Source organism: Xenopus laevis, chromosome 8S (assembly GCF_017654675.1).
Source record: "Xenopus laevis strain J_2021 chromosome 8S, Xenopus_laevis_v10.1, whole genome shotgun sequence".
In the NCBI taxonomy this organism is placed as follows: Eukaryota; Metazoa; Chordata; class Amphibia; order Anura; family Pipidae; genus Xenopus; species Xenopus laevis.
In genome coordinates this window covers 97,618,509-97,634,842 of record NC_054386.1, presented here as the reverse complement: position 1 = coordinate 97,634,842, position 16,334 = coordinate 97,618,509, and the positions used below count along the sequence as shown (strand labels likewise).

Genomic DNA, 16,334 nt, shown 5'->3' with positions numbered 1-16,334 from the left:
TTGAGCATGCTCAGTTTGCTCCCCTCTCCCCCTCCCTGCTGTAATCTGAGCCCAGAGCTATCAGTGAGCAGGGAGAGACTCAGGCTGGAAGTGATGTCACACCAAGCTAATATGGCAGCTGCTATCCTAAACAGAGAGAGCTTCTAGAGCTGTTACTCAGGTATGGTAAAGCATTCTACAGAATAAATATAGTGTTATAGATTGCACTATTGTGGCTAATCTATTGGCAATAAACTGCTTCGGTAGCTTTCCTTCTCCTTTAAATAATGTTCCCCCCAAGATTACAGACTTGCTCGCAGTCATAACTTTCTGCAATGTATATTTACAATAAATTACGCCATTTAATATCTCACAAACGTGCAAAAAACCAGATCCGGCCTCCTATAGGAGCTGACTTTTATTTCCTCGGCCTCACTTATAATTGAAACAAATTGCTTATGGTTTGGCAGGGGCGCAGCTTGGAATATGTGCTGAGTGGAAGAAAATTCCCCAGGAAACAGGGAGCTGATCGGGTTTAGAGATTGGCTCCCATTATGGATCAGTTCTTTCCAGGGCTATTGACAATGATGGGATTGATATTCTTATACAGGTATGAGACCTGTTATCCAGAATGCTCGGGACTTGGGGTTTCCTAATAATGGATCTTTCCGTAATTTGGATCTTCATACCTTAACTCTATTAGAAAATCATATAAACATGAAATAAACCCAATAGGCTGGTTTTGCTTCCAATAAGGATTAATTATATCTTAGTTGGGATCAAGTACAAGCGACTGTTTTATTATTACACAGAAAAAGGAAATCATTTTTAAAAATATGAATTATTTGGATAAAATGTCGTCTATGGGAGACGGCCTTTCTGTAATTCTGAACTCTCTGGATAACGGGTTTTCAGCTTACGGATCCCATACTGTACGAACTTTACTTTGATATGTTATTATAACGCAGCCCCCTTGTAGGACCCTTAGTATATCTATGTGATCCTTTTTAGGTTAGGTGTCCTGTACCTGCAAGATCTGTGTGATTTTGGGTAACTCACTCCAAATTACGGAAAGGCCGTCTCCCGTAGACCCCATTATAATCAAATAATTCAGATTCTTAGAAATGATTTCCTTTTTCTCTGCAATAATAAAACAGTCGCTTGTACTTGATCCCAACTAAGATATAATTAATCCTAATTGGAGGCAAAACCAGCCTATTGGGTTTATTTAATGTTTATATGATTTTCTAGTAGACTTTAGGTAGAAGATCTAAAAAAACAGAAAGATCCGTTATCAGGATACACACACACACAAAACTGTCTGGGCAGATTATCATAGTTTGAATCTGGAAAGAATTTATGGGGATTCAGCATTTTCAAGTCTATATATCTTTGGCTTTTACAGTGTTTGAGTTCGCTGAACTTTTCTTTGTCTAATAGACTGACAATGATCTGTAACAGGACTACACTGCCCTCTGCTGCCACTGACGGTGAAACACATACAGTCTGTGCAATTGCCGTTATGATCTACTGCTGTATATTAACTATAACTTAATTTGCTTTTATGGCACAATCCTGTAAATAGGGCTAGCCCACAAAATGCACTCACCCCAAATCTCCCCCTAACTGGCCTTCAGACTGGGCCCCCTTAGCTCATAACAAGGTTACAGATATATAGAAACATTGGGGTAACAGTCACCCTGCTATAGTTCCAGGGGTACCCAGGGCACAAATAAGCACTCACCCCAAATCTCCCCCTAACTGGCCTTCAGACTGGGCCCCCTTAGCTCATAAGGTTACAGATATATAGAAACATTGGGGTAACAGTCACCCTGCTATAGTTCCAGGGGTACCCAGGGCACAAATAAGCACTCACCCCAAATCTCCCCCTAACTGGCCTTCAGACTGGGCCCCCTTAGCTCATAACAAGGTTACAGATATATAGAAACATTGGGGTAGCAGTCACCCTGCTATAGTTCCAGGGGTACCCAGGGTACAAATAAGCACTCACCCCAAATCTCCCCCTAACTGACCTTCAGACTGGGCCCCCCTTAGCTCATAACAAGGTTACAGATATATAGAAACATTGGGGTGTCTCCCTGCTATAGTTCCAGGGGTACCCAGGGTACAAATAAGCACTCACCCCAAATCTCCCCCTAACTGACCTTCAGACTGGGCCCCTTAGCTCATAACAAGGTTACAGATATATAGAAACATTGGGGTAACAGTCACCCTGCTATAGTTCCAGGGGAACCCAAAGAATCAAATTGGTTTTCAAAGCCAAATCATTTCTTAAAGATTTTCATTTCCAGCCAAACTTTGGTCAGATGAATCTATGAGAAAAAAAAAAGAAAGAGAAAGGTCCATTCTTGGCCCAAGTCAGAGGCTTCCCCCTGAGAAACACATTTATAATGGGCTGGTACCCAGGAGAGGTTCTTCTCAGGCAACACCAGACCACACACACAAAAGCCATTCGATGGAGGAACATCCGGCCTGTCGATATCTCCAAAATGAACAAGCACAAATCGAATACAAACATAAGGACAATGCAATGATATATTCACACAACCAGATCTAATAAAAAGAGGCTTGTCACCTTCATATGGAATTTCAAGAGCAAATCCCAAATCACTCCCACTCCCAATATCTTAAAGGATAAGTAAACCTTTAAAATAAGTGAATATAAAATTGATGAGAGTGCTAATTTAAGTACTTTTGTAATTTACATTCATTATTTGTTCTTTTTTCATTCCAAGATATTAAGGGATACATGTACTGTTACTATGAATGAATTGTGTTACAACAGCGCCACCTGCTGGTCAGTTTCCCACCAGTCTGACCACCAAGTAGTCAAGGAAGTTGTCAGGAGAAAGAAAGAGGCTGCTCTGATGTTCTTCTGCTTAGGAAAGATTTGAGAAAGGTTTCTATTTTTTTTTCCTAAGCAGAAGAACATCAGAGCAGCCACTTTCTTTCTCCTGACAACTTCCTTGACTACTTGGTGGTCAGACTGGTGGGAAACTGACCAGCAGGTGAAGCTGTTGGAACAAAATTCATTTATATTAACAGTACATGTATCCCTTAATATTTTGGAATGAAAAAATTCCCCTGTAATATAAGATGATGCTACAGGTTTGCTGATTATTCAATTCTGATGCTAATTGCACTGGTTTCTGTGCTGCCATGTAGTAATTATGTGTATTAATTACTAATCAGCCTTATATTGTGACATTTCTATTCTATGTGTACTGTATATTGTGAGTGGGTCCCTAAGCTAAGTAAGTGACAGCAGCACAGAGCATGTGCAGTGAATCAGCAGAAAAGAAGATGGGGAGCTACTGGGGCATCTTTGGAGACACAGATCTTTACTGCTAAAGGGCTGCGGTTGCCTTGGACTGGTACAGAAGCACAAAACATAACGTACAACATTTCTACCTAATTCTTTAGTTTAACTTTTCTTGTCCTTTAACAACCTGGTGGAAGATTGCCTTCATTTGAGAGCCTGCTTCATAGTATATTCAGTTTATGTGGTGAGTAACAATCTTACTATTTGAAGACCCTCGTTCAAGTTCATCTATAAAACTTTGGATATTGTTAAGAATCTGTGAGGTCACCAAACAGATTTTTCCCTGATTGGTCCTCCCACATGATGGGAGGGTGCTACATAAACAAGCTGATGGTGTCCTTGCCAATCACAATGGTTCCTTTAAACTGTTTCAAGACAGGTGGTAGCTGGAATGTAAATAGGGTCACCCTGATCCAACCAAGACTTGGTTCTGGGGAGCAGCAATGCATCCAGAGAGTAGTGCAATCTTAGTTCTACATTCTGGAAGTGCAAAGTATTGCGAGTACATGTAGCAGGTGCTAAGTGAGCAAAAAAATTTAACCTTTTTTTTTTTTTTTTGATAAATAAGCAATAACTCCCTGTGTGCATCCAAATTTTTTAAAAAAAAAAAAAACATCTTGCAAGGTTCACAATTTATTGCGAGGCCAGTATATGAATATATTTTGCAGGATAAATATGTCAAAAGATCTGCGAAAATAACAAAATGCATCCCTGGCCCGTTATTGACAATGTCCATGTCACTGCTGAACATGACCAGCTGCCAATTTCCTCTCCCATTCCACTTCTATAACTCGGTACAGTTCCATGGTGGTCTTGGCATCTTCTACTGATGAATGCCCTTGTCTCCCAGTCTGTGCAATAAAGAATAAAAAGCAAAATGAAGTTTAAAGGGGAAGTCTAAAATAGAATAAGGCTAGAAATGCTGTATTTTGTATAATAAACACACTTACTGCACCACAAGCCTAATCAAACAAATGATTTATGCTCTCAAAGTTGGCCACAGGGAGTCACCATCTTGTAACTTTGTTATACATCTTTGCAAGGCCAAGACTGTGCACATGCTCAGTGTGGTCTGGGCTGCTTAGGGGTCGTCATAAATGATCAAAACAGCACAAGTCAAATAATATCTGCCAGAAGCCGATACAACAAGACTGATTAATAATCAGAATATACAGACTGCACTGGGTCCTGTGTTGTCATGTAATCTAATGTGGATTTTATAGTTTTTATATTGTTTAATACAAACTTTCTCCAACTCTGCAGAACCAGTGGCTGCAGCAAAATAATCCTCCAAATAGAATCCCAGTTTATCTGTTTAAATCTGGCTCCATGATCTTTGTCCCTGCAGCTGGAGTTGGAAACAGTAAAGGGGATGTAAAGGCAAAAATAAAATCCAATACAAATCTCTACACAGTCACTGACTGCTCTACAGGGAAACAAACAAAGCTGCTTGAGTTCTGCATGGCTGGGAAGGGGAGGGCTCCCCCTGCTGTTCATAAGTATGATTGTTTCCCTGCAGAGCAGTTAGGGACCGTCTGACAATTCCTATCCACAGCAGTAAATGAAGGGAGAATTTCACTACATACAGTCAGGTTTCTTATAAAAACAGTACACATTTTTTAATTAAAATATTGGAGATAGGTTTCTTTTTCATTAAAGAAAGTAAAACATGGGATTTTATTTTTTGCCTTTACATGCCCTATAAGAATGGAGTGATTAGTGCGTGTAGTCTGCTAATTATATCAGTAACAGAGTTACGGAAAGCAGCTAGACACATTAAATGGGAACAATCCTGAAAATGAACATTTTATATAAGCTTCAGCATACAAAAATAAGAAAAACTCTGTTTCCGAAATAATCAAGTTTATATTTATTATTCCTCTCTCAGCATCTCTTTCTCGTCATTCTCTCTTCATGCAGCAGTTGAGTGTCAGATATTCATGGACAGTTAGATCCAATATATCTTATAGGGGGGCTTCCTAGCAGATGTATTAGAGCTCACTCTCATTCCAGTACAAACAAAATGTAACAAAATAACTGCCTTTTGCACAAATCCTGCATGTAGAGAGACATGATTTCTGTTGATTTTAATAGAGTGACCTCTAATACATCTTCTAGGCAAAAGGAGCCCCCCTATAAGATATATTGGATCTAACTGTCAGTGAATATCTGACACCCAACTGCTGCATGAAGAGAGAATGAAGAGAAACAGATGTTGAGAGAGGAAAAGTGAAGATAAACTTGATTATTTCAGAAACAATGCAGAATTTTTAATTGATTGTATTTAGGAAGTTTCTTATTTCAGTATGATGTAGATTAAATTAAATTATCATTTTCGCGATAGTTGCCCTTTAAGTGTCTGAGAATATGAACTAAGATACTTATTATTGATGGACATGGTATGGAGACTGGTTTGTGCCCATTAGTGATGTGCAGGTCGGAATTTCCCCGATTCGCACCTGACCCTAACCTGCCCGCCACGGTTCCGCACTTCCTTTTATAGACCCGTGCTGACCTCCCCACCGATGACATCACAAAAGGGGTGGGCGTAAGGCGTAGCGTCTATAAGAGACGAACCTGGAAGTCAGAATTTGACGGTGGCGGGTGGGAAGAGCAGGAGAAGAGCTCAACCCGCACCCACCTACGAAGAAGCACGTGAGGTCGGCACGAACCCGCTGGTAAACCCGCGGTATCAACCCTAACCTGCGCGCCCCCATTCCGCACTTCCTTTTATAGACCCGTGCTGACCTCCCCACCGATGACATCACAAAAGGGGCGGGGTGTCAGGCGTAGCGTCTATAAGAGACGAACCTGGAAGTCGGAGTTTGACGGTGGTGGGCGGAAAGAGCAGGAGAAGAGCTCAACCCGCACCCACCCACGAAGAAGCACGTGAGGTCGGCACGAACCCGCTGGTTAACCCGCGGTATCGGGCCGGCCCGCACATCACTAGTGGCCATTGCTACACTGCAGGGGAACAAACACAAAGTTAAAAGGGAGACTTACTTCCACATCTGGAGATTGTATCAGTTTATTTATTGGTAATTTAATAGATAAGATTGAGCTTTCATGGAACGTACCTGGATATCTTTGTGCAGAAGCTGCTTGGCGAGTCGCTTAAGTGATGCGGCTTCCTTTTCCGGGAAGCCAGCCTTGTGGTTCAGGAGAGGGATCTTGGATGTATCCCGGGTCATTTCCTTGGGGTGGAAATAATTAAGGGCCTTGTAGTCATTGTGGATAGCATGTCCAACCACTACCTTCCCATTGAGGATTTTAAGTATCTGAAGGAGAAAAACATAAAATAAAATCAATTCTCTCATCTGTCCATTCGGAGAACTCTTTAATGGTCCTATCTGATGTAGCTTGCTTTAGCTTATGGACATCAAAGGATAAACATGAAAAGACTCCGTTTACTTATTATTTTAACATGGTTGCTATGAGTTAACATAATGGCAATATTTTTCCCCGTTATGATACATAACCATTGAGACTTTATTTTATTCACTACTCTGGCTGGAATGTACCATAGAGAGTGTTAACAGAGTGAACTGTTCCAAGCCATGAAGACATGACACCTGCAGCATTAGTATTTCTTTACTGGGATTCTACCTTATGGTGTAGTTTTTATTTCTAATTACACTGCAAATAATTCACTCTACAATATAACATTTTATTCCTGAACCAACAAGTGTATTTAGTTGTAATATTGGTGTGTAGGTGCATCTCAGGTCATTTTGCCTGGTCATGTGCTTTCAGAAAGAGCCAGCACTTTAGGATGGAACGGCTTTCTGGCAGGCTGCTGTTTTTCCTTCTCAATGTAACTGAATGTGTCGCAGTGGGACCTGGATTTTACTATTGAGTGCTGCTCTTAGATCTACCAGGCAGCTGTTATCTTGTGTTAGGGAGCTGCTATCTGGTTACCTTCCCATTGTTCTGTTGTTAGGCTGCTGGGGGAAAGGGAGGAGAGTGATATCACTCCAATTTTAGTTTACTAAAGTTTATCAGCGCACAAGTCACATGACTGGGGGCAGCTGGGAAACTGACAATAGGTCTAGCCCCATGTCAAATTTCAAAATGAAATATAAAAAAATCTATTTGCACTGTTGGAGCAGCACTATTAACTGATGCGTTTTGAAAAAAAAATTCCCATGACAATATCCCTTTAACCAAAATGTATTCTAGAAAGGGCTTGCGGGTTCATCTTCTGCGCTGCAACAGCATTTTACGCATCCTTTAAAAGGTTAATGTCATGTGAAAACATTTTTACAAAATGCATCAGTTAAAGACACTTTCCTTGTCCTTTAATACATCTTTCTATTCAGCCCTACTTCTATTATTCATCTCACTTCCTTGATCCGGAGCCAGTGATACCAGTATCCTGAAAACACACTGGGGGTCATTTATAAACACTGGGCAAATTTGCACATGGGCAGTAACCCATGGCAACCAAATTGCTGCATTCATTGTTCTACTTGCAGCTGACTTCAAAAAGCTTATCACTGATTGGTTGCTATAGGTAACTTTCCATGGGCAAATTTGCCCAGTGTTGATAAATGAGCCCACTGAAAAGCTGCAACATTAACGGGGTGGTTCACCTTTAAGTTAACTTTTAGTATGTTATAGAATAGCCAATTCTAAGCAACTTTTCGACTGTTCATTATTTATTTTTAATAGTTTAACCATTTGTCTTTTTCTTCCGACTCTCTCCAGCTTTCAAATGGGGGTCGCTGACCCCATCTAAAAACAAATGCTCAGTAAGGCTAAGAATGTATTGTTATTGCTACTTTTTATGCCACCTCTTTCTATTCAGGCCTCTCCAATTCATAACAGTCTCTTATTCAAATCAATGCATGGTTGCTAGGGGAATTTGGACCCAAGTTACCAGATTGCTTAAGATAAAAGCTAAATAACTCAAAAGCTACAAATAATAAAAAATTAAAACCAATTGCAATCAGAATATCACACTCTACATCATCCTAAAACTTAACTCAAAGGGGAACAACCCCTTTAAAAGCAAAATAAATCCTAAATATAAAGTGTGAAAATCACTAGAAGTGACAGCACAAGAAATTGTGCTTTTTAGCCACAGAATGAGTAGATTTGGGCTGAAAAGCAGCAGTATCAGCGCTATCATACATTTCCCATTGAAGTAAATGGGATGCAGAAGTGTTGGAGTGAGACGTTTAAACCAGTTAAAGGAATTGTTCAGAGTAAAAATACAAACTGGGTAAATATATAGGCTGTGCAAAATAAAGAATGTTTATAATATAGTTAGTTAGGCAAAAATGTAATGTATAAAGGCTGGAGTGACTGGATGTGTAACATAATAGCCAGAACACTACTTCCTGTTTTTCAGCTCTCTTGGTTTCCTCTGATTGGTTACCAGGCAGTAACCAATCATTGACTTGAGGAGGGACCACATGGGTCATATCTGTTGCTTTTGAATCTGAGCTGAATGCTGAGGATCGATTGCAAACTCACTGAACAGTTATGTCCCATGTGGCCTCCCTTATAGTCACTGACTAACTCAGAGTTAGAGAGCTGCAAAGCAGGAAGTAGTGTTCTGGCTATTATGTTACACATCCAGTCACTCCAGCCTATATACATTACATTTTTGACTAACTATATTAGATAATTTTTTAATTTTGCACAGCCTATTTACCCAGTTTTTATTTTCACACTGAACTGTTCCTTTAAACACACTAGCACTTAAAGAAAAAAACATGATTCAGAAGATAATAAAAAATATGAATTTCCAAACCTCTTTTTGTGCAACAACAAAAGGAATGGCATTCACCAGGTGTTCTCTTCTGATTCCACTCCATCGAGTCCTATAATCGGTCACGGGGCTTTTGGGTTTAATGTATTTGTCATACATCACATCGCCAAACCAGTTTACAATGCTGCAACGGGCCAGGTCGCTGTTTCTTCCATTTGGCCCAGTGCCCACCATTTCGCAGTCTATAGCCACGGCTTTGTGAGATGGGCCAGTTGTAGAAGGGAGTGAGGGAAGGCCACTGTCAAACTCACTCAGAATGCTGTTGTGGGTCTGCCCTGGAAAAATTTGGACCTTTGTGTTGAAGGTTTGCCCATTCACCCTTGCTGGTTCTGATGAACTAGGGCCATTGTAGCTGGCCTTCGACGTTTCCTTTGGAGTAAAAGTAGCCAAACGGAAATTATGTGGCCCGGAGTTGAATTGGACTGTCCGGGTATTAAACTGGATCGGCTGTCCTTGCTGTTTTACAGGTGCTTTTTGCTGATGGAAACCATTAAAGTTTGTGCTGCTTTTTGTTGTATTCGTCCTATTAAATTGGTTCCGGGTATTACCTTGCTGCTCTTGTTTCTTGCCTTGGGCCCATGAGTTGACCTGTTGGCCTGGGTTATTAGCCGGCACAGGACGGTTTGGCCTTGGTGGGCACTGCTTTTGTTTCAGCAGACCTCTTCTCTCCAAGTACTTCCTTCTCTTGATGAAGCGCTCGTGCTTCTTGTTAGTGTGTCCAGAGCGCCCGGAAGGAGGGCTGGAATCCACACCCAGATTTAAAAGCAGGTCCGACATGACCAAGCCGTAAGGAGGGACAGAAAGAATAAAAACTATGTAAAGATAAACAATTGCATAGTTCCAAAATTCTTACTCTTGTGAATAAAACATCCCCTGGGTGGAACGAGAGAGAAAATCATCTCCTTGCCTGCAAAAATAAGAAAAGACACTTAATAGAGTTCAGATTTAGGTAAACAGTCTTTAAAGAAGAACCAAAGAAGTAGCTAGAAATGTTGTACATGATGTTTTGTGCTTCTGTACCAGCCCAAGGCAACCACAGCCCTTTAGCAGTAAAGATCTGTGTCTCCAAAGATGCCCCAGTAGCTCCCCATCTTCTTTTCTGCTGATTCACTGCACATGCTCTGTGCTGCTGTCACTTACTGAGTTTAGGGAGCCACTCACAATATACAGTACACATAGAATAGAAATGTCACAATATAAGGCTGATTAGTAATTAATACAGATAATTACTACATGGCAGCACAGAAACCAGTGCAATTAGCATCAGAATTGAATAATCAGCAAACCTGTAGCATCAGCTTATATTACAGCCAGGGAAGCTCATTTTCTGCTGGATAATTAGTGACGAGCCCTAAGCTTAGCTTCTCAACAGCCAATCAGAGCCCACTGAGCATGTGAGTCACAGACACTTTCCAAGATGGTGACCCCCTGTGACAAGTTTGAAGTCCTGGATCATTGCTGCTATTGACAAGCTCAAACTTTAGCCTCGTGCAATAAGTTCACTATATAAAATATGCCATTTTTAGCCAGATTCATTTTTAGTGTTTAGTTCTCCTTTAAAGGGGTTGTTCACCATCCAACACTTTTTTCAGTTTAGTTGGTTTCAGATTTTTCACCAGAAATAAAGACTTTTTTCAATCAAATGTGGGCGATGCTCAACTATAACTCACCGCTTGTTGTAGCGTCAGGTGCAAGCTGCTGGTTCCCCTGCCAGGGACCCACTTATTACTCCACGAAACACACGCTGCAGCACTCCGAATCCTGTGAAAGTGGTTTATTGTGCTTACAAACTAGGCAATGTTTCAGGCGAACTCAAGCTTGAGAAAGGGGAGTTGGCCCGAAACTTTGCCTTGCTTGTTGGCACAATAAACCACTTTCACAGGATTCTGAGTGCTGCAGCGTGTGTTTTTTGAAGACTTTTTCCAATTACTTTCTATTTTCTACCTGTGAGTGTTTTTCTAATATTGAAGTGTAAGTCTAATTTATCACCATTCTAAAGCATCTCTAGGAGGAGGGGGGGGGGTCGCCGACTCTCTAAAGTGTTCTAAATTGATACATTTCTTATCTTTGTCCCTGCTGAGCAGAATCTCTGGGTTTCATTACAGGCGGCTGTTAGACTTGATACAATAGTTACTAATACTCCAGAGATGCTGCTGAGAAATAGATCAACTAAATGTTGCAGAATTGTAACAGTTCAGAATCTGCACCTGAATTACTGAGCTGTCCGACTCAAACACCTGAGACACGAACCTTAAAGGGGTTGTTCACCTTTGAGATAACTGTTAGTATGATGTAGAGAGGGATATTATGAGACAATTTGCAACTGGTTTTCATTTATTTTTATTGAAGGTTTTTGACTTCTTTAGCTTTTTATTCAGCAGCTCTTCAATTTGCATCTTAACCAATCTGGTAACTAGGGTCCAAATTCCCCTAGCAACTATGCACTGATTTAAAAAAAAAGAGCCTGGATTATGAATAGGAGAGACCTGAATAGAAAGATGAGTAATAAAAAGCAATAACAATACATTTGTAGCCTTACAGAGCATTTGTTTTTAAGGGGGTCAGCGACGCCCATTTGAAAGCTGTGAAGAGTCAGAAGAAAAAGGCAAATACCTATAAAACTATAAAAAATAAATAATGAAGACCAATTGAAAAGTTGCTTAGAATTTGTTCTATAACATCATAAAAGTTACCTTAAAGGTGAACCATCCCTTTAAACTTTACACTTAGATTTTGGAAAAACTGTAAAAAAAATAAATAAAAATGGAAAACAATTGAAAAAAAAGTTTATTTCTGGGGAACAACCTGAAACCAACTGAACTGAAAAAAGTATTTCGAAGGCGAACAACCCCTTTGAAGGGATGGTTCACCTTTTATTATGTTATAGAATGGCTAATTCTAAGCAACTTTTCTTTTGGTCTAAATTTTTATTGTTTTTGAATTATTTTCCTTCTTCTTCTGACTCTTTCCAGCTTTCAAACTGAGGGTCACCGACCCCATCTAAAAACAAATGCTCTGTAAGGCTACAAATGTATTGTTATTGCTACTTTTTATTCCTCATCTTTCTATTCAGGCCTCTCCTATTCATATTCCAGTCTCTTATTCATATCAGTGGATGGTTGCTAGGGGAATCTGGACCCTAGCAACCCAATTTATAGTATTGCAAACTGGAGAGCTGAATAAAAAGCTAAATAAGTAAAAAAAACACACAGAAATAATGCAAAATGAAACCCAATTGCAGAATATCACGCTCTACATCAGAATAAACGTTAATTTAAAGGTAAACAAGCCCTTTAAGTCGGTATTGTCCTACAAAGCAACTGGAGCACAGGGGCCTCTGGGAAACGAAACTAAATCACCACAATGAGCCCGGGGACTAGAGAGCGGCAATTCAGGAGATGTTGGGCCTGACAAGTAACCGGGAGGCTCAATAATGTTAGAAAGACAAGTAAGGACTGTAAACAGCAGAGGAAAGGCAAGAGCAGCAGCAGCAGTAACTCACCTCGCACACGGGCTGAAGCGGAAAGGAAGTTCTCTACACACTTCCGGGTTCTGACGTCACTCTCCATAGCAACCGGGAGCTGAGGGAAGATGAGAACAGTTTATTGTCATTACAAGTGGCTGGGCTGCCAACTGTCTCCCTTACAGACATAGTCGTGATCACTGGCACCGAGTCTCAATCGTTTTAACGTGAAAAGTCTTAGCAATAGCGCTTTGCGAATTTCCCATAATGCCCCACGCAAAACGCGTCCGGTCACTTGTGTGCGTCGACGTACGCACGGAGGAATAGCGCATGCGCGCGGAGTACAAAGCTGCACAGTATGGGATTTGGCTATATAATGGCTCAGTGCGCTGTGTATAATTCTAATCGTCACTGTGAGTTTCGATACACACCAGCCAAAGTGCTTCGGGCTCTATTGTGTCCTGTTACAGGAGAAATGGCATAAAAGGTGTGACAGCTGTTTGTAAAGAGGGCGTTCACTTTACTTTACTCCCAACTGTCCCTTTTTCGGAGGGACAGTCCCTCTTTTGACAGCTCAACCCGCAGTCCCTCTTTTGTACTGGAAAGTCCCTCTTTTCTCTGCACTGAACAGCCAGAAAAAGAAACAAAGTTTCTCTCTTAATTGGCTTTTAGCAGAGAGCCCAGAACAACTAACAGGTGCAAATAAGATACTTTGTAACAATTCTGAGACACAAAAACACAGTTTAGATAAGGAGAAATATTTTCAAACTTTCATAACCTGCCAAATTTTGTAAAACAAACATGGTAATTAGGGGGGGTGGCCACAGAAAGGGGTGTGGTCAAAAAATTGCTGCGCTACGTGCGTAAAAAATTTTTTTGTCCCTCTTTTTACTTCCAAAATGTTGAGAGGTATGTTTAAAGGGGCTGTTTGCCTTTAAATTTACTTTTACTAGGATGTGGCGAGGGATATTCTGAGACAATTTCCAATTGGTTTTCATTCTTTACTATTTGTGGTTTTCGCATTATTTAGCTTTTTTTAATCAGCAGCTCTGCAAATTGTTAATCAAGCAATTTGGTTGCTAGGATCCAAATCAACCTAGCAACCATGCCCTGACTTGAACAAGATACCAGAATTTGAATGGGAGAGGGCCAGAATAAAAGGATGAATAATTAAAAGTAGCAATAACAATACATTTGTAGTTTTACAGAGCGTTTATTTTTGTATGGGGTCAGTGACCCACGTTTGAAAGCTGGAAAGAGTCAGAAGAAAAAAGGCAAAGATTTAAAAAACTATTAGAAATAAATTATGAAGTCCATTTGAAAAGTTACTTAGAATTAGCCATTCTATAACATATTAAATGGTTATTGAAAGGTGTGAATTGGAGTGATATTCTGAGACAATTTGCAATCGGTTTTCATTTTTTATTATTCGTGTTTTTTTTTATTTTCATTCAGCAATCAAACGATACACTGACTTGTGTTGGGTTTCTGAAAAAGTCACAGTATTCAGGCGTCAAATTCCGAAAAAATCTCGGTATATGGTCGTCAAATCCAAAAACATTACGGTATTCAATGAATTTTGTTCCAACAGCGCCACCTGCTGGTCAGTTTCCCACCAGTCTGACCAGCAAGTAGTCAAGGAAGTTGTCAGGAGAAAGAAAGAGGCTGCTCTGATGTTCTTCTGCTTAAGAAAATAATTAGAAACCTTTCTTAAATCTTTCCTAAGCAGAAGAACATCAGAGCAGCCTCTTTCTCTCTCCTGACAACTTCCTTGACTACTTGGTGGTCAGACTGGTGGGAAACTGACCAGCAGGTGGCGCTGTTGTAACAAAATTCATTCATATTAACAGTACATGTATCCCTTAATATCTTGGAATGAAAACAGAATAAAAAATTAATGTAAATTACAAACGTTCTTAAAATACATTCTTAAAAGCACTCTCATCAATTTTTCTTCATTTTCCGAAGTCGCCCGAAGTTTCCTCATGAGGCATCCCGCTGGTGATTTTCATTCTAGCCATTGGGAAGGCAGTTCGGGGAGAATAGTCGCCCCTGAAGGAAAGGAGATTTGTCGCCAGGCAACTAATATCCCCGAATCTGACCCTGTGTTTCTACCCTTAAAGGATAAGTAAACCTTAAAAATTAGTGAATGTAAAATTGATAAGCGTGCAAATGTACTGTTAATATGAATGAATTTTGTTACAACAGCGCCACCTGCTGGTCAGTTTCCCACCAGTCTGACCACCAAGTAGTCAAGGAAGTTGTCAGGAGAAAGAAAGAGGCTGCTCTGATGTTCTTCTGCTTAGGAAAGATTTAAGAAAGGTTTCTAATTTATATCTATCTGTTGCTTAAAGGATAAGTAAACCTTTAAAATAAATGAATGTAAAAATTACTATTCTAAGCACTTTTGTAACTTACATTCATTATTTAATCTTTTTTATTCCAAGATATTAAGAGATACATGTACTGTTAATATGAATGAATTTTGTTACAACAGCGCCACCTGCTGGTCAGTTTCCCACCAGTCTGACCACCAAGTAGTCAAGGAAGTTGTCAGGAGAAAGAAAGAGGCTGCTCTGATGTTCTTCTGCTTAGGAAAGATTTGAGAGAGGTTTCTAATGACACAGGCTGCCTTCCCGCCAGCTAAAATGTAAATCGCCGGCGGCATGGCACTCGGAGCCATGCTGGACTAATTTACGTCATTTGAATTGTTTCAATTTGACTTTGGCCCCACCAATCCCCCTTCAATGTGTTTAAGAACCCTGATACAATAAATCACAAACAGTTGATCAATATCCAATGAATTAATCTGCAATAATTTAATAATTAATCTCCCAAATGAATTATGTTCCCTAATTATTAAGGCAAGGAAATCAATGATATCAATGTGTATCGAATTCAATCACAATGGATTATCAATTTGTTAATTTCCCCAATCAATTAATAAGCAAAGTAATTAATCAAAAAAAAGATATAGATATAGACCCTTATTTTACCATAAAATTAAAAAAACATTTGGGGCCCCACCATTTGGGCATTAAGGCCATCTCTTTCCATTTAGAACAATATATTGAACACCTATTGAGGGGTTTTATATTTGAAGCCAATGATTTTCTATTGACACTTAATTCCTTCCTATTTGACAGCAAAAACTATCTGCAAAATATGGAACGACCATGGGGGCAAAATCTGCTCCATCATATGCCAATTTATACATGGCATGGTGGGAATATATGTTTATATATCATCATCATTTATTTATATAGCGCTGTCAAGATACGCATATATATATATATATATATGGCGAATATAATCCTTTTAGTAACTATATTCACTTCTATGGACGCCATATAGATGACCTTCTGTTTATCTGGAAGGGGGATAAGATACTTTTTGAAGAATTTATTGAATATCTAAATACAAATGACCATAACTTGTATTTTCATAATACACATATTCATTTCCTTGATGTTCAATTGGAGGGAAAAGGAACAAAGGTAGTTACCTCTCTCTATAGAAAGGATTGTACTGCCAACACCATTTTAGAAGCCACATCATCCATGAACTTACTGCACCACAAGTCTAATCAAACAAATGATTTATGCTTTCAAAGTTGGCCACAGGGGGTCACCATCTTGTAACTTTGTTATACATCTTTGCAAGACCAAGACTGTGCACATGCTCAGTGTGATCTGGGCTGCTTAGGGATCATCATAAATTATCAAAACAGCACAAGTCAAATAATATCTGCCAGAAGCCGATACACAAGACTG

At 39.8% G+C, this 16,334-nt stretch overlaps 1 protein-coding gene across 2 annotated transcripts; it reads right to left on the bottom strand.

Moving 5' to 3' along the window:
• Positions 1-3,942: 3,942 nt before the first annotated feature.
• On the bottom strand, positions 3,943-12,753 carry isg20l2.S (interferon stimulated exonuclease gene 20kDa like 2 S homeolog). 2 transcript variants are annotated; one of them, XM_041574324.1, is made up of 4 exons: positions 12,601-12,753; positions 9,081-10,005; positions 6,400-6,600; positions 3,943-4,173 (listed from the first exon to the last, which is right to left on the bottom strand). In XM_041574324.1, the coding sequence occupies exons 2-4, from the start codon at positions 9,873-9,875 to the stop codon at positions 4,060-4,062; spliced, it is 1,110 nt and encodes a 369-aa protein (XP_041430258.1). In that variant the 5' UTR covers positions 9,876-10,005; positions 12,601-12,753; the 3' UTR covers positions 3,943-4,059.
• Between the last annotated feature and the right edge of the window lie 3,581 nt (positions 12,754-16,334).

Excerpts from the sequence above, each read along its gene's own strand:
- isg20l2.S (XM_041574324.1), bottom strand. The coding sequence starts at position 9,875 with ATGTCGGACCTGCTTTTAAATCTGGGTGTGGATTCCAGCCCTCCTTCC. Across the intron at positions 6,601-9,080 it reads TTGTTGTTGCACAAAAAGAG|ATACTTAAAATCCTCAATGG; the intron begins GTTTGGAAATTC and ends TTTCTCCTTCAG. Across the intron at positions 4,174-6,399 it reads TTCTGCACAAAGATATCCAG|ACTGGGAGACAAGGGCATTC; the intron begins GTACGTTCCATG and ends TTTATTGCACAG.